Here is a 21,914-nt window from a genome sequence, read left to right on the forward strand (position 1 = left end):
GGATGAGGCTCGTGCTTCCCACCAAAGTCTCCTCGACCTTGCGACTCAGGACGCTGTTTGGTGCAGGGAAACACTGAAGGGCGATATTTGGGGGATTATGAACGATCACCACCTCGCTAAAAGACGGCAGCTCCGCGTCCTTGTATACGCCTGTTATTCATGCCAATATTGTTTGATGGCCGACCTCAAACCCTTACTATCTCAGCGTGATATACCACCTGATGTGGAGGAACTTCCAGTATTCGAAGTGACAGTCGACACCAAGGTGAAAGGCCGAGATTGACACGGAGATGAAACACAACGGAGATTAAGCAGAACCATCAGGCCTTTGGACACGGATAGATGGATAGTTTATTTGTCAACAACGATGATACAAGATGTTCGAGCCTATCAATGTAATAAAAATATAATCGAGAAGGTCAAGGACCTCCGAGGCACAGCTAAGTTGCGCACATAGTCATGATTACAAGCGCGCATTCTTGGGCATCTGTCGAATTGCCTGTCTCACTCCGAGGTCACCGAGCACATCTTCCGCTATAATGATTCAGTTGAAATACCACCTTCGGCCATGACAACACTGTGGCACTAACCTCCGCCGAGAACCGCATCGAAGGGAATCGTGCGATGATACTATCGTGGGCATCATGATCAGCTGCACGATAAGACAAAGTGGAATTCTCACATGCTCAATATACTGACCCATACCGGTCTTCGTGATACCCCGTCCGCCGAATATCTGAACGGCATCGGTAGCCGTTTCTTGGGCACACCTCGTTGCATACATCTTGAGCAGACCGATCGGTCTACGGAAAATAACGTGTGAGCGAAACGCCACCATGGCTTATAGCTAAGACTACTATACCCCGCAAGCTTCTGTGCCTGTTCCTTGTAGGTCTGCAACACACGTCACCCGATGAGTCCTAAAACCTCAAGAGGATGGAATAAACCTACCATATTGCACATTTGCATAGTTAAATTTTCAAGCCAACTCTGAACACTTTCTGTACGTGAGACCATGGCCGCAATCTTCGATCTGATTACCGCCAGTGAAGACAAGGGTTTGCCAAATGCCTTGCGCTGATTGATCCATCTAGCAGGTGATATAGTTAGCTAATGTTTAAAAAGGAATCAATGAACACACTTGAGGCATTCCTCAACGATCAGTCGCTGACCTCTAGCGGAAGAAGCGCACATCACCCACCGCTCGTGATTGAAATTGCTGTACAGCTATATAAGTCTCTCAATTCATTTCGTTGAAAATGATACACACGAGAGAATGACGAAGATTCCTCCACCCTCGGGTCCGAGGGTATTTTCCATAGGGACTTTAACGTTTTCAAATGTGACATAGGCGGTACCAGCTGATGATGAATAGCTTGTTTTGATGGGTTTTGTCTCAACACCTTCCGAGCGTTCCACCAAGATGACGGTAAATCCCGTCTGTGAGGATGGCTACTCAATCATTCCATTTTGATAGCGTCAATCACGACTTACATCCGTTTTGCACCCCACAGTGAAGCTAGTCGCAAATGTAAGTTCAGGCAGCACGGCTTCAATTTTTGCACTTACTAGTCGGCAAAGCTGCGACCCAAGTCACGTCAGTAATATGAACATGAATATTCTACAACCACTTCACTCACGTCCCGTTAGTTATCCACTTCTTTGTGCCATTGATGATCCAATACTTCCCGTCTGAACTCTTCGTTGCACGAGTCTGCAGGCCGGAAACATCGCTTCCCGAAAACGCCTCAGATATCGCCAGGCAGATGAACTTCTTGCCAGAAAGCACTTCAGGAATGATCTTCGATTTGAGTTCTGGCGATCCAAAGTTCATGATTGGTGGTAACCCTATGACAGCTCCGCTTTGTAGACCTGTACATCTCCTAATCAGTATCCAAATAACCGGAATCTGAAATTGGAGATATGTTACCATCGCCATATCCACGCTGACCGCAGCGAGAAATTTCCTGTATGCAGACAAGCTAAACTTAAAGTTAGAATCTTGACAATAAAGTCGACTACCACTCTCACCTCGTGGAAGTAATCAAACTATGAGTGTTACAGGTGTCAAAATTGAATACACGTTCAACTGGAGCCCCTCACCTCCTCAGGAGACACGACACCACCCATAAGGGTGAGGCCTTTCAAGTGTTTGCCCGGGCCAATGCGCATGGCATGTACGTTTAGCTCTCTATGAACATTCACGTAAGAATGAAGCGCTTATGTATCAATGAAATGGACAAACGCCATAGCTTTGATTACATGGGCACTTGGCCGTTTGCCGTCTTCCTCATGCAGCTGAGGAATGTACATGAGAATTTACCTTTGCAGTAATTGGTAGAACTTACCAGTGCATCTGGAGTGATAACCTCATCCACAAACTCTCGCATCGCTGCTTGTAGGCGTCGATGGCTCTGTTTTGATGGTCATGAGCATTGAAATCCATATAGGTTTGCCGTGAATTTCACCTCCTTGAAGTAAGGGCTGTAGTACCCAGCACTGAGCCAGGTAGGCTCTGCATATGGCACATCACTGAGCTTCCCAAGATCTCGAGAATACATAACGCTCCTCTCTCCTTCAATGTAACCTATTTGTAAACGAGTATATTGTGGTCGCAAAAGAACTTCATGACGGTGGAGGCCGTAAAACGCCTCGGTGGCATCCTGACCAGCTGAGGGGTCCCTCATTCAGTTTTTCGGACACAGAACCAAGGAAACAAAATGTGCCTATATCTTCTTCTGCGAATACTGAGGCACCCCCTGGGTGCAAATCCTTGAAACGAGTGATATTGTACACCTTGCTATCAACAACAATCCACTTGACAGGTATCATGCTCAGCCATAAATATAAAGCAAAATGGAACTCTTACCAAGTCATCAGGCTTATTGTGCTGTGTAGTATCTAGGTCAGATAAGACTCCACGCACATAGCGCGTTCTAGAACGGACCTTTGCCACCTCTTCACGGGTAAACACCTTCAAGTCTTTTGATGCCATGTTATGGTTCAAGCTTAAGCTTCAAGCTCCAAGGACGTCTGTCTGTGTGCAGGTGTTGATGCTTGCACGCGGTTCGAGCTTCAATGAAATCACATGCTTGTGAGTTGTCTCGGATCCGGTGAGAACTGCCAGGGAAACTGCCGGTCAACGAAAGCATCACGAAAGAGCAAGTAAACGTTGAAAAAGGTTGGTGAAGTGACCACTGCCGCTGACGGTCATTCGATAGTTTTTAATTCATTAATGTGTTCAAAGTTCTAGCAAACCTCGCAATTCCATCATTTGAAATTTAATATACACAGGGTTCTCACACTCCACTCTCTTCCCTGACATTCGTCGGCATTTTCGAATCTCACTCATTCTACTCCACGACAACGTTAATTCCAGAAGACTTTCGCTAGTACTTAGGCTAATAGGCTCAACTAGACTTGCCTGATATGAGCCCGACTCGGACGGTTGTGTCAATGCAGATGTAGTGACTAACCGTATTCAGGCTCCAGACGTTGAGATACTGCGATGCAACTTGATTGATACGCTCGCGATGGATTGAAATCCTGGTCAGCGTTGGATGTTGAAACATTCACTGGCAGGTGAACTAGGCCGCACTGCAATACTCCTTGTGCGCCACCACTGCCATAGCGTGACGATCGCTGCAGTCATACCAGCGGCCCAAAGCGAAGGACCGATTCGGAAATGGCAGGAATTGATGTACTTGTCAAGCGCACGGATTATATTGCAACCAGTATGTTACTTACCAGAGCACAGGTATCAGCCATCTTAATCAAACTCGCAGGGTCAAATCTTGCATGAGTTCGGAGAGGGTCTTCGCTCCTGCCCTATGATCGATAGTACCCTTCATCAGGATGCAACCAGCCAGGGACACGTTCTACATGCAGTAGCCTTCAGGCTTCGAGCTTTAACTTCTTGCCGGTGACCGACCCACCAGCATTGCAGTAGGCTATCATGCAACGGTAATTTTTGCTGCATGCGCGATGTAGCTTGACCTAATACTTGAGTACATGGGTAGTCATGCATTAGTCAAATTAGCACACAGTTGAAGTCAACGAGTGTGACAGGGACCGCCCATTACCGTGTCTCCCGATTTCGACCCAAGGAGTATCCATGCTTCTTGATGATACATTCGTCGGCGTCACCAGAAGTCGGGACTACATCTCAACTATCCTTCTCTTCTGACGATTAGGTGCAAGACGAATTTCGCGACAGGCGTCAGTACTTCGGATCGAAGGAATCAAAGGCTACTGCCAAGCATTGAAATTTTCGTTCATAATAGTGCGTGAGTTCTATTCTCCTCGAGGATGTAATAAGACTGAAAGGGGTAGCGGGGATTCCCCTTGTATTTGTGATTCCAGTAGTTGTTATTACGACCGGCGCCTCTAGAGCTAGCCTAGAGCTGTCTGAAGACAGATCTGGGAGTCTAACAACTCTGCACAAATGACTAAGGCGTAGTGTGGTGTCATGGACGTCATCGTCCTTGTGTCCTCAAAGAATCTCGAACCTCGGGCACTGGCTACCCGGTAGCCGAAGCATTGCAAAATTTGCTTATCACGGGTGGAAGCTTTGCTGCTCGACAACGACAATGTGTTTGTATGAATTATGTTCATGACCATCACTTCTTAATTCATTCACCTTAGCGGCCCCACATTTTCGGGTTCCGTCTGTGCTTTCGGCCTACCTGGATTGCCCAGAAGACCATTGTCGCGTGGTGATCACTTGTCGGTACCCCCGCTGAAGCCGGCAAGACCCTCGTTAGGGTCGCCATCTTCAGATTCGTTTTCGGCGTTGAGGTGTCAGATGGTATCAACACGTGTGGTATATCGTTCTGCAGATGTATAGCACTTATCTTCCATTGCAATGGTAAGTCAACGGATTCTCAGTATCTGCGAGTCTGTTTCACCACGCTTCAATAGAGATGACGAATACCTAGTTGATTCGAGTCTACAGGTCGCCCTTGCCCCAGACGTCAGATCTATCATTCCTTTATTCTAGATGATGCCACATTGGCAGTCGCGTCCAATAGACGATGTCACTCCATAATCATGACGCTCCTCCCGTGCCCTTTTTCAGGCTTCCTTGTATTATATTACGAGAGCATGGGTTCCCGCGAAAGGTTTGCCTTTCTCTCTTCAGCGATGAGAAGTTGCCGATACCTCATCCGCACCCTCGGCCATCTTCTCTCACCTCATGGTGAGCTTGTATGGGTCATGATGATTACGCTCGTTCCTACGCGACTGGACTTCTCCAATAGGGATTGAGAACTTCTTTTCATATGATGACCGTTGTACCGCACTATTACACTCTCGTATCTTACGATATCCGAAGTAATATCCTGGCTCGCTTGTTACATAGGAGCTTTAGATCTGGTGCGCTCGCCCATTATGTCTCTGAAATTCGGAGTGGAAACTTACCTCTGCAGATACAGAATGGGTCAGAAGCTTCTTCACAGATATAGAAGATTCACTGTTCTCGAAGCACTTGATATTTTGGGGTGTTTATCACAGTTTGAGTCTGTCCGAAGTTCTGACGCTGCCATGATATCGATGGCACGAGACTGCAATTTGTCCGATCATACAGGCCAGCCAGTGAGCATCACCCTCTGATGTGCAGAACACCCCGGTGTCCTTTGACACCCGTGAGAAGGTGCAAAGTGTAGGACGCATTCATCACGCTGATCTTTTATCACCCCAGCTTCGCCTTATAGAGTGGGATTATCCCCGCCTCGCCTCGCGGCTCCCCGTACATTCCAAGGATACTGCCTGGAGCAAATTAACTACCCCCGCGTGTGACATATTCTATTCGTTTTCTCCAGTCTACAAGTAATGCAGGGTTACGAAGGCCCTTGGTCCGAGGATAACTTTGTATACCATTTCCGTCTGCCAGAATTTGCCCTAAGCTGTTCCTCGATGACTGCACGCATGCTCGAATTGTGTGGACCCTTTGAATGTATTTTATGTTACGTGAATACTTCGTTCCTGTTCCTCTTGACTATCTACATGTTATTCCATTAAGAAGATTATGAACACGGTAGCACTACGCCGCGTTTCGTTCGATTTGGACTATGTATACGTGTCGGTGCAGCTAATTATTACTCGAGGAACTTATATATGGCCTTTACGACGATGACCTCCAAATAATATGATTGAACTCTGAACTGGAAAGCTTTTTTAATCCTAGTCTGGTCCCTGGGCCTGACTGTCTGAGTGTGAATCTATTCAAAGTGCTCTCCCGAGTCGACACATATCATAATCAGCACTTCCAGCGAATCTTATGACGAGCGTTCCCGCCACAGAACGCCTTGCCTTGGGCAGATGCGCCCTGCGACAGACAAGACTGTAAGAATTGAGCCGTTATCAGCGCGCGCTTGATGTAAAATAATCTGCTAACCTTATCGCTTGAGTTCAGCAAGTGACCGGACTCTGAATGGCACGTCCTTAGAGACTGCCGTAGTATCAATTCGTAGTTGGTGATCAAAAGGGGTACTACAGCAGCTCTAAAGACGACATTATGCATGTTGAGAGCATGTTACACAGATTCGATCGATCATGGGTATTATTTTCTTCTCTGGATCTGCGGGTTTACGGCAGCGGCCAGCCAACTTGTACAATTGTCATGATGTTGGCCTGATTGGTGTAAGAGCGGAATAGAGCCGGCCAAGAAGGAGCGCTTTCAAGTTTCCGAAGTGCGGAAGCGGTGAAACGGCTGGATGGTGGCTGCGTCGTGTTCTGAGGACCCTTGGCAACTTGTAAGTAAACACTGACCACGAGGGTTCTGCCAAATCTACGATCAGTTTGGCCTCATGCTGACTGGTCCTTTATGACCATTTCCGTACTACCCTTATCAAGGACTGCGAGTCTAAACGGTAGTGACATCCCATGGTTAGATGAGATCACGCAGTTACTCTCAATACAGGTGCGCCCGTCACAAAGCTCCGGCTACTCTCTTCCACCATACCATGGTTTGATATGCGCTCCCACGATTACTTCGTAAATGGGTTTTCGCTACACCGAAGGATGCCTTACCATATGTATCCAATCGTATTGGTCAATCTGTGCGCGTATAAAAGCATACCACGTCAATCCGAGTTAAACTCATCCCTCACTACCATTTCGCGTTCGTCTTCTATCCATAAGGATCCATAGTCACCCACCACATACTTCAAAATGTGCAACATGGAATGGTCCGTTCCAATCCCACATAAAGTCATGCTTGTCAATGACCGATGTCCCTTTGTTTGCAGTTTCGGTGATCAGTACAGAGGATGTGGGGTGCGTTACTCCGAGCTTTCTGCGAGCTTTGACCTCTTGACAACCGCGATGGCGCCATTTAGCATTACGTCCGAATCTACCAGACTGGAATTACATACGATTGTGGCCGGCCGAATTGCAAACTAAGTGCAGCACATATGCACAAAACCGCCAGGAACTGCGGGTGCAACATGGTGCGAAAACACGCACCTCCTGATTTTGGCCAGTCTTCTTATGGATATTACTCGCTTCCAGGAATTTTCTGATCACCGCAGAGTTCGCAACCTATTCCAAACAAAGTGCGACGCCTGCCAGGAGTACGAGGGTGGAGGTTCAGATGAACACGGCCATCGAACGGGACGCCATTGGTGACATCAGCATGCAATCAGCATACAACTACCATACTCTTGAGGTGGTTGTCATCGCCTCCACTTATTTTGCTACCCGCCATCGTACTGCTTTCGCCACTAATTAAGATATCCCCACTCGGACACTTGACTGCTAGTTGCTGTGCTATTAGCTGTGTGCATCTGTCGAAAGGTACTACTCACGTACAGTAACCGTTGTATTCTTACGGCACAGTTAGCATCCTTGGGAGTCCTTTCATTTGTAAAGATAGCTCCACATCTTTTATACAGAAAAGGGGTTAATGATGTCGATCCATCAAAGGAAGTCAGGGTATTGAATATACCCCAAGAAAGTGGCACGCCTTAGGGGCCTGGCCTTGGGCTGCTTTGAGGGGCCTGGAGAAACATATTAGGTATTTGTCATTAGAATCGTACTCACTACGGAATAAGAGCGATAAAATGTCCAGGGTATCCGAAATACCAATAATCAGTCCTACGGTGACTGCCCCCGACGAGGAAAACCATCTACCCATTGGCATGTCCGGCTTCTCGGTGGCCTGAAATAAAAACGAGGACGGGGACTAGAAACGCTTGCCTCCTCGTTTCAGCGGCTGTCTTGTCCCTCGCTTAGCGGCAGCTCCGCTCTTGATTGCTGCTGCGCGTCGTTTGCGCTCTTCCTCGCTATCGTCGTTATCTGAACCCTCAGGATGCTTGAGCTTCTTATTTGGACGCGCGAGCGAAGAGTCGGACTCTGATACGGGGACTTCTGTCCGACTGCGGCTGCGGCCGGGCAGGGCCGGGGAAACATCCTTAGACAGGCTAGCCGAACGGGGCTGCCCTGAGACCGGGAGTTGGCTGGGGGTGGGAGAGGCGAGTACGGTCCGCTGCTTTGGCGCCCCTTCAGACTCAGACTCGGTGGCAGAATCTTCCAGCTGTGGCATTTTAGGTGGCGTGGGCTCTTGTAGAGGCTCCATGTCGTAATCCTGGATCAGACTTTGCTTAGGCCAGGGTGAGTAGATCTTCGATCAAAGAAACCTACATGTGGTTTATGCTCTGAATATCGGGCTATTATTTTGGGCGACGAAATTTTATCTGCTGTGGGCGCGCGAAGGTCCGGAGTGCCCGCGTCAGTAATTATCGCAGCTATCGAGAAAATCCCGTGTCATGCCAGGGTAGTGTCGAGCATTTATTATCACTTACGAAGCTCAGGTAAGAAGTTGAACATGGCCGTCATACGCCGAAGGGTCGTCGCCACGCGTGACCTCGATAGCGCGTTCCTAATATGTGTGTCGACCGTCCTCCTCGCAGTACGTCCAACTTTATCCGTTGCCTAGGCACAACGTAAACTGTTGCAAATGGAAAGGTGAGTGACGAAAGCATAGACGGACCTTCTCGAGATTTTCCGGCGCGAGATCACCCAAAACATCGGAGGACGAGAACGCGAGGTGATTAACACTTATCAGGGGCATGATGAGGTGTTTTGATATGATCTCGGCCGATACTTGTGGTCCGAGAAAGGTGGGCTCCCACCGCCACTTCCAGTTGTTGCATTCCATCTCGAGCGCCAAATCCTATAGCAACGTGTCAGGGCGAATCACATCTCGACAACCAGCTGATAAAGTTACCCCCAAGGTAGGTTTTTCTAACTCCAACGTGAGCTCCAGAAAGCCACCGAGTGAGTGTGCGCAACCTAAGAGCGTTAGATGACGGTCTCGCCAAGCTTCTTCTTCATCCGTATCCGGGAGAGGAGAAATGGAGAGCTTGTTACACATGCGCCACCGCCGGGCAAATTGATTGCTCGTTAAGACTATCAATATTCAGATTGATGAGTGGCGTAAATTGAATCGATCAATATCATGGGTGCATTTAAACAGTATGATCGTGGATTGGGTGGATGTGGTTTGTGAGTTATTCATTCATCTCGGTGACTAGAAAGAGAATCACCCTCGGCCAACGCGGTCTTGGTGTCAGTGACGAGTATGCAAGCCGTTAGATCGACTGGAAGAGTAGGAAAATTTCTGTGAGACCACCGTACACGTCGGGGCAAACGTTATTTTACACGGAACTCAAAATTTCGAGCAGGCACACACAAAAAGATAAGGCGTAGAAGTCCGCGAGTCAACTTTGACCAGCCATTCTTTGGCGAGGAGCGCCTTGGAGTGGTCCTGCATGCAATTAAAACATGGGGTTTTGACTGCGGAAGTAATCACACGTACCTCTGTGAATGATTGCATGCTTTCGCAATGTTACAAGAAATAAGCGAGGTAGGCTAATGCACGGTGCCGGTCCAGGACAAATGCACAAGATGTGGTGCACTCAGTCTCCTAAAGTTCACTAGCGTAATGACCCTAGAACATGGCAGCAAGTGAATGTTAACATCGGAGTTCGAATTCATCTCATTTCACCTCCAACTCCCAAGCACGAAATTTACCTTCACGAATGCCAACCAACTGACTGAAGATAGTGACAGTGCACTGCTGGACGCCAAGGACCCGTGGAGATGGAGGATGGAGAGGTGAGCGGTACAAATCACACTCATGCAGAAACAGGCTACGATCCTGCATACGAATGGCCTGGCAATACAGAAGTCACACAGTCTACTACGGTCCTGAATGAATCTCTTTCATCAACTTTCAAGCCATGGTCCCTACTTCGCTTGCTTGTGCAAACCAGCTCCGTCCTTCCCAAGGTCCAACATCTTGCGGTGCTGGATGAGCACAAAGAAGTGCAGTTTGGGAGAGATATTGCTCCAGCTGGAAGCGGAACTCCTCGTGTGAGGTTGAAGGAAATGGCTGTTTCCAAATTACACGCAACGGTGTTTTGGGACGCCGGGAGGCGAGAGTGGGCAGTTGTGGATATGGGTTCCAAACATGGGTCGTTTTTGCGTCCTGGTGGATATTCTGGTCCGACGGTGAACGTGGGTGAAGATTTGGGGGTCCGGCTTTCCCCCTCACGAGTAGCCAGCTTTCCACGCGCATTAAAGCACAAAGACGCATTGACAATTGGAAGCACCACGTTTGTTGTGCATATCCATTCTGATCGCATGTCATGTGAAGGATGTGCGCCAAGCGAGAGCGGCGACAATATTATTCCGCTTTTCCCTACTTCGAAAGGCGTTAAACGGGCAAGAGAGGAAGTCGGACCAGTACCTTCGGAGGGGAGGGATGCCAAGAGAGCGCTGACTATGCTAAAACGGACGTTGTTATCTCGTCATGATGCAGCTAGGTCACCATCGGCGTCCAGCCAACCCTCGAGCTATGTGGACCGCTCCGCAAAGAGACGAGCACTATTCCCCAGTTCGCCGCTTGACACTCCAGGTGCACCCAGTCCTAGAAGTGATTCGCCATCCACTGCTTCTTCTGGTTCTGCCCGCATACCCGAAACCCCTGCACCGCCCCAGCCACTGCCGGAATCGAATATTGGTCGTCAGCTGTTAATGAAGCAGGGTTGGCAGCCAGGAACGGCTTTAGGCTCAGGGAACAACGGCTCAGGGTTGGTCGAACCATTAGAAGTCAGCGCCACTTCCAACAGGTCGGGCCTAGGCATGCCGGAGAAGGCGCCTACTCCTTCCAGCGGTGACTGGAGGGAGAGTGGGAAGCAAAAGCGGTGGGCGGACATGATAGATAAGAAGTGAACGGTGAATTAGAAGCGCAGTACAGTTCGGTAAGTTTTCGTTTGGGTTGCAGAGCTCATACTAATGTAACAGTTGTGTTGTAGGTTTAGCCCCGACTGATTTCTTAATCTCACATGCCAAACACGAGTTCTACGCGTTTGGAAGGCTGCCAATATCAGAGGTTCATAAGTACAGCGTGACTCCCCACATGACAACAGCCACGCTGGCACTGCATTGCTCACGTTGACATATCACGGAAGCCGTGTAATGGGTTAGATCGAACTCTTCTTTGTCTGATGGAAAGTCGTTATGTATGTGTACGTTTGTGTTATTATTGTGTATAGTACGTACAAAGGTGTGAAAGCACGCGTCACGACACGAGCGCGACGCGACTGTTTTGAATTGTTTTTCAAGTCACGTGTGTGGTTCGCGTCCTACGCGATGGACTGAATTTGAACTTACAAGGTTGTTTTGAACACGACCAAGTCCCTTCGCTGGTGGCTGACTTGTCCTTTCAATTTGCATTCAATTCACTTCTTTCTTCCTCAACCACAACGCGACGACACAGTTAAACCTAGGTTAAGCTTGCAGTAGGGCAATTCTCTCTCTTCTCTTCACAATCTCTTCTGTATCTTTCCACTGCCCACTGCTCTAGCCGCTCGCAATAAAGTCGCCTTGTATTTCAATAGATATCATGGCCAACAACACTCGCGTACGTAGTCTATTGTCTCAGATTTTTTTTACAACTTTGATCGCTGATCACGGTGATCCATCGCACAGCTTCAGACTCGTCGCATCGGCGTCACACGCAAGAATGCAGATGAAAATGCCACCAGCAAGCACTCCCGTCAGACGTCTGCCCAGGGAGTTGCAACTCGCGCTTCTGTCGTCCTAAATGGCCTAAAGAATGGTCCACAACGCCCAGCGCTTGGTGAGGTCACCACCACCGCGATCAACCGCAAGGTTTGTCGTGTCCTTCATTTTTCACCTTTCCCAACGTTCTGAAGGTTACGCGACTTCAGGACGTTGCTGGTAAAGGCAAGGATGCTGTGAAAGATGACGCGGGGCTCAAGCGTACACGGTCGTCGTCGCTAGCAGCTGCCACCGGTCCACAACGCGTCCCTCTCGGGCCAGGTCGCACGGACAGCGTCGCACAACGCCCTACTTCACGTGCATCACGGACATCCGTATTCAAACGCGCATCGCGGCAAGAACCCGCTGTACAAGTAGTCATTCCAGCTGAAGAAGAGAAGGAGAACGACATGGACGTGGAAGATATCGAGGAGGACCCTGAGCTCAGCATCATAAACGAGAAGGAGGTAGATGAGATGGTAGGTGTACAGGAACAAGTTGCTCCAGAACAAGAGGAGAAATCATCCATTGCGGTTGCGAAGTCGCCCCGTATATGGCCCGACGTGGATACAGAGCGTGCCATGAGACATTATCGGGAGATCGTAGAGATCCAGGAGACGTTTGAAGATGAGGTTGACTATCTCGACACGACGATGGTCTCGGAGTACTCGGAGGAAATTTTTAAATACATGAACGACCTCGAAGTGCGTCACGTCTGTTTCCCTTGTTTCTTGGATGTGCTGACCATTACTTCCAGGATGATGTGATGCCGAATCCTGATTATATGGATGGTCAGAACGAAATCACCTGGGCAATGCGCCAAACACTGGTCGACTGGCTCCTCCAAGTGCACCTGCGCTGGCACATGTTACCGGAGACGCTTTGGATCGCGATAAATATCGTCGATCGTTTCCTCACAAGACGTGTCGTGTCCCTAGTCAAGCTTCAGCTTGTCGGCGTTACTGCTATGTTCATCGCCGCCAAGTACGAAGAAATCCTCGCACCCAGCGTCGACGAGTTCGTCTTCATTACCGAGAACGGCTATACGAAGGAGGAGATCCTCAAAGGCGAGCGCATCGTGCTGCAGACGCTCGACTTCAAGGTCTCGCAATACTGCTCACCCTACAGCTGGATGCGTCGTATCAGCAAGGCCGATAACTATGATATCCAAACGAGGACGCTCGGCAAATTCTTGACGGAGGTGACGCTCCTAGATCACAGATTCTTGCGGTGTAAGCCGAGTCTCATTGCTGCAGTGGGGATGTACAGTGCTAGGAGGATGTTGGGGGGCGACTGGGTGAGTACCGCCTCCTCTGTTGGTTTTTGTATCATGGGCACGATGCAAACGCGTGTCTATGATGGCTGTGAATCATGTGACTGACTTTTTTGTTTGTGATTTCCTTTTTTAGAATGAGTCGTTTGTGTTCCACTCAAGCTTCGTCGCGGAGCACCTCGAGCCCGGACACCAATGGATATGCGAGAAGCTACTTGAAGACAACTTCGCGAGCCAGTATGTCTGCCAGAAATACGCCAACAAGAAGTTTCTGAAGGCGTCACTGTTTGCAATCGAGTGGGCGAAGTCGAACGTGGACGAAGCCTAGGACTGGCGTAGTTAATGCCCTGCGGCTAGAGATAACTCCCAGGTCACGGCTTGAATATTCCTCTCGTCCAAAAGTTTATGGGTTCCCGATCTGCCTGCATCTCATCTCATTCTGTGCTTGACATACTGTTTCACTCTGGCATCATTGCAATCTCAACTGTCTGATTACGCATTCCACCCAGCCATGTCTCTTATTATGTCTTTCTCGCTCTGCTCTGCTCTCCCATGCATCCCATTTTTGCAGCATCTCCATATCGTTTCATTATTTTTCATTTCATATTTCCTTATCACTTTTGCACTCCGTTACTGTGCCCATCGCCGAAACGCATCGTATTCATAAATAGGTTTACATGTCCGTTTTGCCTATGAACCTTCCCGCACACTCTAGCAGCCATCATTCATCCCATGCCGCTGCATACCGTCCGCTCTGTTTTCTCTCTCTTGCTTTGCACTTTATTTGCCATTGTCCTTATTTTTCAATTCACTTCACACCAGTTATTTGCACAGTTGCATTCTATATCTTCAAAATTATCCCCGCTGGCGTTTGTCGGCATTTATTCCACGCCGCTCTTCTGCAGGCATTGTTCATCTATCGATTTATATATTCCTTGTGATCTCGATTTGTCAACAGGCTTCTTAATTTTTAGTTTGTCTTGGTTGGCCTGCGTGGACAGTATATACTTGCTCGTGTATGCTGCGCGGGGCGCGTCTCATCAATCTCATTCCTCAATATACATCATTATTTATACATCTCTCTCGTCCATTGCATGAGGTTGCGGCTTGCCACGTCGCCGTCACATCAATCACGTTGATGAGTGTAAGTACCGGTCCGAGATGTTTCAGGATTCACGTGATTGTTACGTCGGCTCCTAGGCCAATTCTAGTTCGTGTGCACACACCTACGTATCACTTGAAGATTGGCTAAATATTGTAACCTGTCTGTTACGCTTCACACTTTCCTCTTGTCATACACTGCAATAACAATGTCTCTATCGTTCAAAGGCCAAACTGTCGTAATCACTGGTGCAGGTGGTGGACTCGGGAAAGCGTAAGTAATCCGTTCGTCTCCTGCTCGGGCTATGACCGAAATGAATGGGGCAGATACTCGCTGCTATTCGCGTCGCGCGGTGCGAACGTTGTTGTAAATGACTTCAATGCAGAGGCTGCACAAAAAGTTGTGGATGAAATAAAGAAAGGTGCGCTCGTCCATTCGCTTGTTCCGGCCCGGAGATGTGACGTCGCGTTGGATTGCAGCTGGCGGGAGCGCCATTGCAAACACCTCTTCTGTGACTGATGGTGCTGCGGTGATTCAGAGCGCTATAAGTGCTTTTGGCGGTGTATCAATCCTCATTAACAATGCTGGTATTCTGAGGGACAGAGGGTTAGTTATGTCTTGGTAACGTGGTTTGGAAGTGCTGATGGGATTGGTAGGTTTAAGAACATGACGGATGCCGAGTTTGACCAGGTCATCTCTGTGCATCTCAAGGGTGCATTTTCGTGTACGAAAGCTGCTTGGCTGCACTTCAGGAATCAGAAGTTCGGGCGCATTATTAACACCGCTAGTGCAGCTGGTATTCACGGTGAGTTGCTGTGTGACTGTATGCGCGTCATCTTAGAATTTTGTACAGGGAACTTTGGCCAGGCGAACTACAGTGCTGCTAAAATGAGTTTAATTGGATTCACGAAGTCGTTGGCACGAGAAGGTGCGAAATATAACATCAGCGCCGTCGCTATTGCGCCTGTTGCTGCATCAGCTATGACTGCGACAATCATGTCTCCGGAGATGCTCGCGAATCTGAAGGTTTGTGGATTTTGAGGACGTCATTCCTTCATGCATCAATCTCATTTGGCAGCCGGAATTCGTGGCGCCTTTCGTCGCTGCTGTGTGCCATCCTGATGGACCGAACCCTTCTGGCAGAGTGTTTGAGATTGGCGCTGGATTTGTCACAGAGCTTCGATGGGAACGCAGCAAAGGCACCGTCTGGAAGACGGACGATACGTTTACTCCTTCAGCTGTCAGTCGGCTGGACACATGCATCCTGCAGTAACTAACTTCAGTTGCAGGTCAAACTCAAGTGGTCAGGAGTGACCGATTTCTCGGAAGTGAGCCAGTAAGTACGTTTCGTTACGGTAGGAAACCTGGGTTCAATTGATCTTCCTTCTTGCAGCCCGGAGTCCGTGTCCGATGTTGATAGCACTGTACGCGACAGAAAGAATTTGTCTTGGATATCTTCTGATTATATTGTTCCCTAGCTCGAACTTGCTTCTGCGATGCCTCCAAATCCCCAGTCAGCACCACCGGTTCGCTTCGACAACAAAACTGTCATTATCACGGGTGCTGGTGCTGGTCTTGGACGCGCATATGCACTCATGTATGCGCGCCTTGGTGCAAATGTGGTTGTCAACGACGTTAGTGAGAAAGGAGCGCATGCTGTGTGCTCCGAAATCAAGTCGGGTAGGTTGTCATTTTCAACCGATGTCCCCAATTTGATGCAGGCTTTCACAGCTGGGGGCAAAGCAGTTCCTGCAGTTTGCTCGGCAGAAGATGGCGAGGCCATTGTCAAGACAGCTTTGGACGCATTTGGAGGCGTACATGTTCTTGTAGCGAATGCTGGTGTCCTGAGAGACCGCTCATTCACCGCCATGTCCGAGCAGGAGTGGGATCTTGTCGTGGCAGTGCATTTGCGTGGTACATACAAGGTATCACTTTCATCTTCAGGTAATTAATTGATCGTGTCTGATATTCGGTGAAGTGCGCAAAAGCTGTTTGGCCTATTTTCCAGAAGCAGAAATACGGTCGTATTGTTACGACCTGCTCACAAGTCGGTATTTGTACGTTTCGTTTGTTTTTGGTATATCCATGTCTCTCATAAGTCCTTTGTTCGCAGATGGTAACTTCGGCCAGACGAATGCAAGGCATTTCTTCTAGTGTCTTCATGCTAGTGCTGATGGCCATCAATACAGTATTCGTCAGCTAAGGCTGGTATCATGGGTTTCACCAAAACGCTTGGATTTGAAGGCCGTAAATACAACATCTTGAGCAATGTCATCGCTCCCTCCTGCGGGCACTGCCATGACGATGACCATCTGGCCACAAGAAATGGTCGATGCATACAAGGTCTGATTTTTTCACTAGTCAGATATTCCATTCACCTTGCCTTTCCCGCAGCCCGATTACATTGCACCAGTCGTCGGCTACCTCACGAGCGAAGCAAACACCGAGACGACAGGACAATTGTTTGAGATTTCTGGTGGATGGGCAGCGCAGACTCGGTGGCAGCGTGCTGGCGGCTACGGGTTCCCTACCAACAAAGTGCTCACACCGGAAGATATCATCTCCAAATGGGATGTTTTCACCAACTTTGGTACGTTACGCGAAATCAGTTCTAGAACAGGAGACTGATGTACGCCTTGTAGATGATGGTCGTGCTATACACCCTACTACCACAGCTGAAGGTATGCAACAAATAATGGGCAACTTTGAGAACAAAGCGTCGGTTGTAGAGACTGCAAAAGATGCTGTGAGAGACGCTGGAAAGGCGTTGAAAGCTAAGTTGTAAGAGTATCATACACTTTTGGAACTGTATCTACCTATTCCTTTGTATTATTATTTGTGCACATGTCATGCATGTAGGGTCATAGCATTCGGCTTGCGGATCACATTTGGGGGAGAGTACAAATGTGTTTGTGCACTCAACGCCGGACCTTCATCAGTTACTCCTACTTATCGTTGGTCAATCATTACTAGTTGATAACTTAGTGTCGTACTTGAGCCAAAGGTAGTACTTACGTACCTGAACTTATATGAGCGTAGATGGCCAAATAAAATATCCATTCATTCACAATATGGTTTAGCTGCTAGAGGTTGTAGCTTCTATTCCGGATCGCAGACCCAGATGCTGACCATTGAAACAGTATCGAAACTTGCATTGCGTTGCGAGACTGTATCATGACAATGTGACGACTCACCAGCCGCAGCAATTCCCCCTTCGATAACCAACGATATCAAGCCCGGCAAGCGCTAGGAGCGAGTGAGATTCCTTTGTAACCATGTGCGGTTGATTGTCACCAGACGGGTTAGGAAAGCCGAGGTCCACGGTCCACGTATCTCGAATGAAGATGACATGTCTGCAACAGCACGCGCGTGTGTGGAATGAAGAAGACCGGACCAGACCGGAAGCAATCTGCCTAACTCTCGGATCCAAGTCAATTGAGTTCATCCTGGACTGATTCCCTCATGAATGATTGACGGCCATTCTTGGAGACACCCCTAAACTCTCGCCAAAAGGCTGCTTATCGAGGGGGAAATGACAAGGCATTAAAATATTCGCAGCGCTTTGCCGTCCTCTTCGACGTCAATACGGTGGACCAGTAGGTGAATCACCGGAGTTGCGGTAATGGAGAACCCGCGACTCGGAAGCCGAAAAGGGTGGCCGCCAGTGGTGGCCAACATTTAACCAACAGCAACATATCAGAGGATCGCACGATTCAGGATGAATCACTAAATGGAGCCCCTGTCATTTGATGCCCGCTGATGTCCGTCGCTGTGGAATGAAAACCCCTCACATAGTGAATGCTCCGATGTGATAGGATGTGATACATAATAATACCTGACGAGTTGATCAACCTTGTGATCCTGTAGAATTTAATCCCGATGCTTCACAGCTTTACATCGTGCGGACTTCGACGTGTGTGATCATCATTGATCAGTTAATAGTCTTCGAACTTCGATGATAACTTAGTGACAGTCACCTTGAAAACCTTTGAAAACACAGGCTCCGTCATGCATGTTAGTCACTACATGATGCCTGTTTCTCAGGATCATGTCGGTCATTGTAGATAGTGAAATCCTAGAGCTAGGAACATGACACCACTTAAATGTCACCATTGATCAGGTAATAGTAGTCTTGGAACTTTGATGAAAACTTGGTGATAGTCACCTTGAAAACCTTTGAAAACACGGGCTCCATCATGCATGTTGGTCGCTACACGGTGTTTGTTTCTCAGGATCATGTCGGTCATTGTAGATAGTGAGTTCCTAGAACTAGGGACACGACTCCATTGAAATGTAGTGCGTGGCGTGCGCCTCGCGGCTATCTCCTGATCTATGGTGGCAGACTGGCAGTACTTCAATCAGTACTGTTAAGGTGGCTGTAGTTGAGACATACCGAGACTCGTTGATCTGGTTACTAGGCTGTAGGTTCCGCTTCGCTGTCCATAATTTGCCAGTGCAAGGTGCAGGCTGGCCAGCGGAAAAAGACCCTGATGCCGTGATGACCTCAGGCTAAGGCCCCCGCCAAGGCACCTGACACGTGATGAATGTCACACTGGCTGGCGCAGCGGCGTCACACCTCTCGAAAGGTGCACAGGTAACCGGTGATCCCGGTCGACCCACCAGTGAACCAGACTCCAGTGAAACATAACGCGCTTCAAGGTACAATCTCAGATTGGTACCTATCATGCACATGGGCCTGGCGGCTAGTAGTACCTTTGTCATTGTCAACATTGTTAACCGACTTTACTGACTGCGGCCGCAGGATCTCCGAGTAATGACAAAGACAGTCTGACATGCCAAACCGTTCGCGTCATTGTGAACAAATCCGCAGTTAAACCTGGTGCTTCTGCACATTGGTGTGCAACACTACTTTATAAAACTATTAGCATCTCGACTTACAAGTCTGAACAGTCGCCTTCAATAGGTTTGTCTCGCCATCGCTGAAATCTGATGGGCCTCTGACTCAAAGCCAATGTATCCCTGCAGATCATGTCTACCGAACTTGAGTCACCCCCCCATGTCGTACTCTGGGGTGTCGCCAAGCCACCCAATGCACCTAGCTCATCTGGCTTCTGCCAAAAGCTAGAAACATTCCTCAGATTTAGTGGCATATCATACGAAGTTGGCGAGACGGTCCCAATGAAAGCTCCCAAGGGCAAAGTTCCCTTCGCCGACATCAAACATGACGGGAAAACTGTCACTATCCCGGATTCTCATTTTATCATCCGCTATCTCATCGAGAACGGGCTCATCAAAGATCCGGATACCGTCGCCGGCTTGACTCCTGCTCAGAAGGGCGAGTCGAGAGCATGGCAGGCGTATATTGAAGAGGTGCTATACTCTGCCATCGTTCGAGATCGGTGGTACATAGACGAGAACTATGCAGTGACTGCCGAGGAGATATTTGGGAGCATGGCCTGGCCCATGCGGTCGATCATATCTTGGTATTTTAGGAGGAGGGTGATCGAGTCCATATGGAACGCTGGGATGGGGCGTCATTCCCAGGCAGAAGCTCAGTCTTTGCAAAAAGAGGCTTTCGAGGCTCTCGAAGCAAGGCTGTCGGGCCACTTGTATTTCCACGACAGCGAACAACCGACATGCATTGATCTTATCGTCTATGCTTTCCTCGCCAATACACTCGCAACGAATGGGAACCCGTACTGGGCGGATATGGTGCTAAGGAATCCCACCCTGCTAGCATTCACGAAAAGGATGACGACCCTACTCTTCCCCGAATACAAGCTCCTTTTGCATCGCATTGAAGAAGCTGGCGTTCTGAGTTAGCAGGGGACATGGGTGATTGGAGTTATGAAAGGAACAATTTTCGGAAACTGGGCGTTTCGTGTGGTTCGTCGCCATGCTGGAGTAATGAACCGTTTCTCCCGTTTGTAACTGATTATCGCCATGACATTAATGTACACTTCAAGTCCAAAACTTGTTGTCGTGATTCAGCAAACTGATTGCTGCGGATTGGCTGCAGCATTACGTTTCGTAGTACCTAATCATAGTGGCGGCTCGCCGCCAGTCCCCAACTCTGAGTACTTGTCCGACCATTTTCTTTCTTTGCTTGGTGTCTTTCTGTGGTGTTCATGAGCAATAGTAAGCCTGCAAGTTCATTCTCCCCCATACGTTTTATAGTTACAAGCCAAACAAACTACTCTAATGTGCGTTCTTACATTTCATTACCCTGATTTCAAAGTGGTTCGTTGCACCTTTCCACGTTGATTCCTTGATTTCTTTGGCAGAGGATAATGAGTGTGAGATGCAGTCTATGATAGTGGGCCCAAAGTCGGAACATAATATATGACACACGATTTCGTCATCCGTGAACTGAGAGATATCGAGAAAGGGCAAAAGTGTCACGATGGTGTCTCTTCTGGCGCAATGAGTCTTTGCCAGCATATTAGCGCCAGCTTGATAGAGCGTTTCCATTAGCGAGCCCATTGTACGGCTTGCGATAAGATCAGGCTTCTATCAAAGAACGGACATTCAGGCTGTTGACGACCACAAAAGGATATGTCAGGGTGGTTCAGAGCGCGAAGGGCATGGGACAACTTCTCCGACAAAGGCAAGGTTAGCCACAGCATATCCAAAGTAGAAGCTTCGCATATTGATCGAGAAACACGGCGAGAGACGGTGGTTGGCAGAGAGCCGAGGCGACTTTTCCACCATACACGTCACAGAAATGCACAGTGATGAGAGTGGCCCATCATAGATACAGGCAATACGCGATGAGGCATTGGACAACTGTGCGAACAAGAAGTCAGTACCCGTCAGGGAAGCTCGGTGCGCTGATTGAAAAAATCAGCCAGGACGACTGCAGTAGCGTCTTTCTTAGTGCAGCAGGCAGGGCAACAAAAGATTGGGCGGTAGACATCAAAACAGCAGCCGGCAAGCACTGCAAACTGCTGTGATAAGAGGTATCCTCGCAATGAAACCACAGAGGATCATCATGCTATCTCAATGCCGCTGAGGATGCAGTTGTCGGAAACAGATCACCACGGGTAGCAACAAGCCGAAAGATACTGCAATGGGTATAAATATTAAACATGAGATTCAAAGTGCAACCGTCCAAAAGTCTGGAAAGGCTATTCACGCCGATGGACACGAGAAGTCAGCACCACGAAATCCGAGAGACAACAGAACACACATTCTACGAGCGCATACACCAATTGAAAGAGATATCAACAAATGATGGGTGAGAAGAGAGAGAGAACAGGATGGCTGGTGAACCGAGAGCAGCATTGCTTAGTACTTACTGCCATTTCTCACTTCGAACAAGCGTGGGACCTCTGGGTCACCTCAACAGTTTACATAAAGCTCACGCTTGAGCTTGATTACCCGGTACCGCAGACAGTATTTATGGAACTCAGGTAAGCCAGCGGGCTTACCGCACCTATGATTGGTGTGCGCATGTGAGGGTTAATACATCCATGTAGATCATAATTGGCCTCCCACTGCTCTATACTTTTT

The 21,914-nt window shown here is 48.6% G+C and overlaps 8 protein-coding genes across 8 annotated transcripts; 5 read left to right on the forward strand and 3 right to left on the reverse strand.

Annotated features, from left to right (window-relative positions):
• Positions 1 to 349: 349 nt before the first annotated feature.
• On the reverse strand, positions 350 to 3,073 carry DFJ58DRAFT_763815 (acyl-CoA dehydrogenase/oxidase). The gene is made up of 19 exons (XM_041388638.1): positions 2,948 to 3,073; positions 2,870 to 2,890; positions 2,727 to 2,817; positions 2,469 to 2,671; positions 2,349 to 2,414; positions 2,246 to 2,298; positions 2,104 to 2,191; positions 2,032 to 2,049; positions 1,931 to 1,982; positions 1,641 to 1,872; positions 1,570 to 1,581; positions 1,495 to 1,519; positions 1,271 to 1,440; positions 1,142 to 1,219; positions 952 to 1,090; positions 863 to 894; positions 683 to 803; positions 591 to 630; positions 350 to 534 (listed from the first exon to the last, which is right to left on the reverse strand). The coding sequence occupies exons 1-19, from the start codon at positions 2,993 to 2,995 to the stop codon at positions 464 to 466; spliced, it is 1,560 nt and encodes a 519-aa protein (XP_041248909.1). The 5' UTR covers positions 2,996 to 3,073; the 3' UTR covers positions 350 to 463.
• A 4,139-nt stretch (positions 3,074 to 7,212) lies between these two features.
• On the forward strand, positions 7,213 to 7,626 carry DFJ58DRAFT_653050 (uncharacterized protein; the record flags this gene model as incomplete). The annotated part of the gene is made up of 3 exons (XM_041381715.1): positions 7,213 to 7,275; positions 7,338 to 7,448; positions 7,510 to 7,626. The coding sequence occupies 3 exons, from the start codon at positions 7,213 to 7,215 to the stop codon at positions 7,624 to 7,626; spliced, it is 291 nt and encodes a 96-aa protein (XP_041248910.1).
• A 215-nt stretch (positions 7,627 to 7,841) lies between these two features.
• Positions 7,842 to 9,959, reverse strand: DFJ58DRAFT_19654 (uncharacterized protein). The gene is made up of 8 exons (XM_041379185.1): positions 9,818 to 9,959; positions 9,690 to 9,766; positions 9,546 to 9,619; positions 9,227 to 9,408; positions 8,990 to 9,172; positions 8,802 to 8,931; positions 8,641 to 8,744; positions 7,842 to 8,584 (listed from the first exon to the last, which is right to left on the reverse strand). Exons 1-8 carry the CDS (start codon positions 9,833 to 9,835, stop codon positions 8,183 to 8,185), a joined length of 1,170 nt encoding a protein of 389 aa, XP_041248911.1. The 5' UTR covers positions 9,836 to 9,959; the 3' UTR covers positions 7,842 to 8,182.
• Positions 9,960 to 9,990: 31 nt separating this feature from the next.
• Positions 9,991 to 11,652, forward strand: DFJ58DRAFT_763856 (uncharacterized protein). Its single transcript, XM_041388639.1, has 2 exons — positions 9,991 to 11,264; positions 11,325 to 11,652. The coding sequence occupies exon 1, from the start codon at positions 10,102 to 10,104 to the stop codon at positions 11,233 to 11,235; it is 1,134 nt and encodes a 377-aa protein (XP_041248912.1). The 5' UTR covers positions 9,991 to 10,101; the 3' UTR covers positions 11,236 to 11,264; positions 11,325 to 11,652.
• A 256-nt stretch (positions 11,653 to 11,908) lies between these two features.
• On the forward strand, positions 11,909 to 13,667 carry DFJ58DRAFT_722843 (cyclin; the record flags this gene model as incomplete). Its single annotated transcript, XM_041384927.1, has 5 exons — positions 11,909 to 11,926; positions 11,995 to 12,177; positions 12,237 to 12,770; positions 12,824 to 13,363; positions 13,476 to 13,667. The coding sequence occupies 5 exons, from the start codon at positions 11,909 to 11,911 to the stop codon at positions 13,665 to 13,667; spliced, it is 1,467 nt and encodes a 488-aa protein (XP_041248913.1).
• Positions 13,668 to 14,390: 723 nt separating this feature from the next.
• Positions 14,391 to 17,483, forward strand: DFJ58DRAFT_763860 (uncharacterized protein). The gene is given in 15 exon segments (XM_041388640.1): positions 14,391 to 14,483; positions 14,540 to 14,714; positions 14,768 to 14,862; positions 14,921 to 15,047; positions 15,098 to 15,246; positions 15,295 to 15,467; positions 15,520 to 15,681; positions 15,731 to 15,777; positions 15,835 to 15,865; positions 15,920 to 16,366; positions 16,420 to 16,488; positions 16,631 to 16,688; positions 16,708 to 16,784; positions 16,836 to 17,031; positions 17,084 to 17,483. The coding sequence occupies 14 exon segments, from the start codon at positions 14,650 to 14,652 to the stop codon at positions 17,224 to 17,226; spliced, it is 1,839 nt and encodes a 612-aa protein (XP_041248914.1). The 5' UTR covers positions 14,391 to 14,483; positions 14,540 to 14,649; the 3' UTR covers positions 17,227 to 17,483.
• A 1,536-nt stretch (positions 17,484 to 19,019) lies between these two features.
• DFJ58DRAFT_763866 (uncharacterized protein) lies at positions 19,020 to 20,475 on the forward strand. The gene is made up of 2 exons (XM_041388641.1): positions 19,020 to 19,365; positions 19,428 to 20,475. Exon 2 carries the CDS (start codon positions 19,431 to 19,433, stop codon positions 20,223 to 20,225), a length of 795 nt encoding a protein of 264 aa, XP_041248915.1. The 5' UTR covers positions 19,020 to 19,365; positions 19,428 to 19,430; the 3' UTR covers positions 20,226 to 20,475.
• A 391-nt stretch (positions 20,476 to 20,866) lies between these two features.
• Positions 20,867 to 21,748, reverse strand: DFJ58DRAFT_763869 (uncharacterized protein; the record flags this gene model as incomplete). Its single annotated transcript, XM_041388642.1, has 2 exons — positions 21,592 to 21,748; positions 20,867 to 21,529 (listed from the first exon to the last, which is right to left on the reverse strand). Coding segments are annotated over exons 1-2 (223 nt in total), but the record flags the coding sequence as incomplete, so codon positions are not given.
• Positions 21,749 to 21,914: the final 166 nt, after the last annotated feature.

Source organism: Suillus subalutaceus (genome assembly GCF_016647625.1).
Source record: "Suillus subalutaceus strain FC151 chromosome Unknown DFJ58scaffold_10, whole genome shotgun sequence".
Classification (NCBI taxonomy): domain Eukaryota; kingdom Fungi; phylum Basidiomycota; class Agaricomycetes; order Boletales; family Suillaceae; genus Suillus; species Suillus subalutaceus.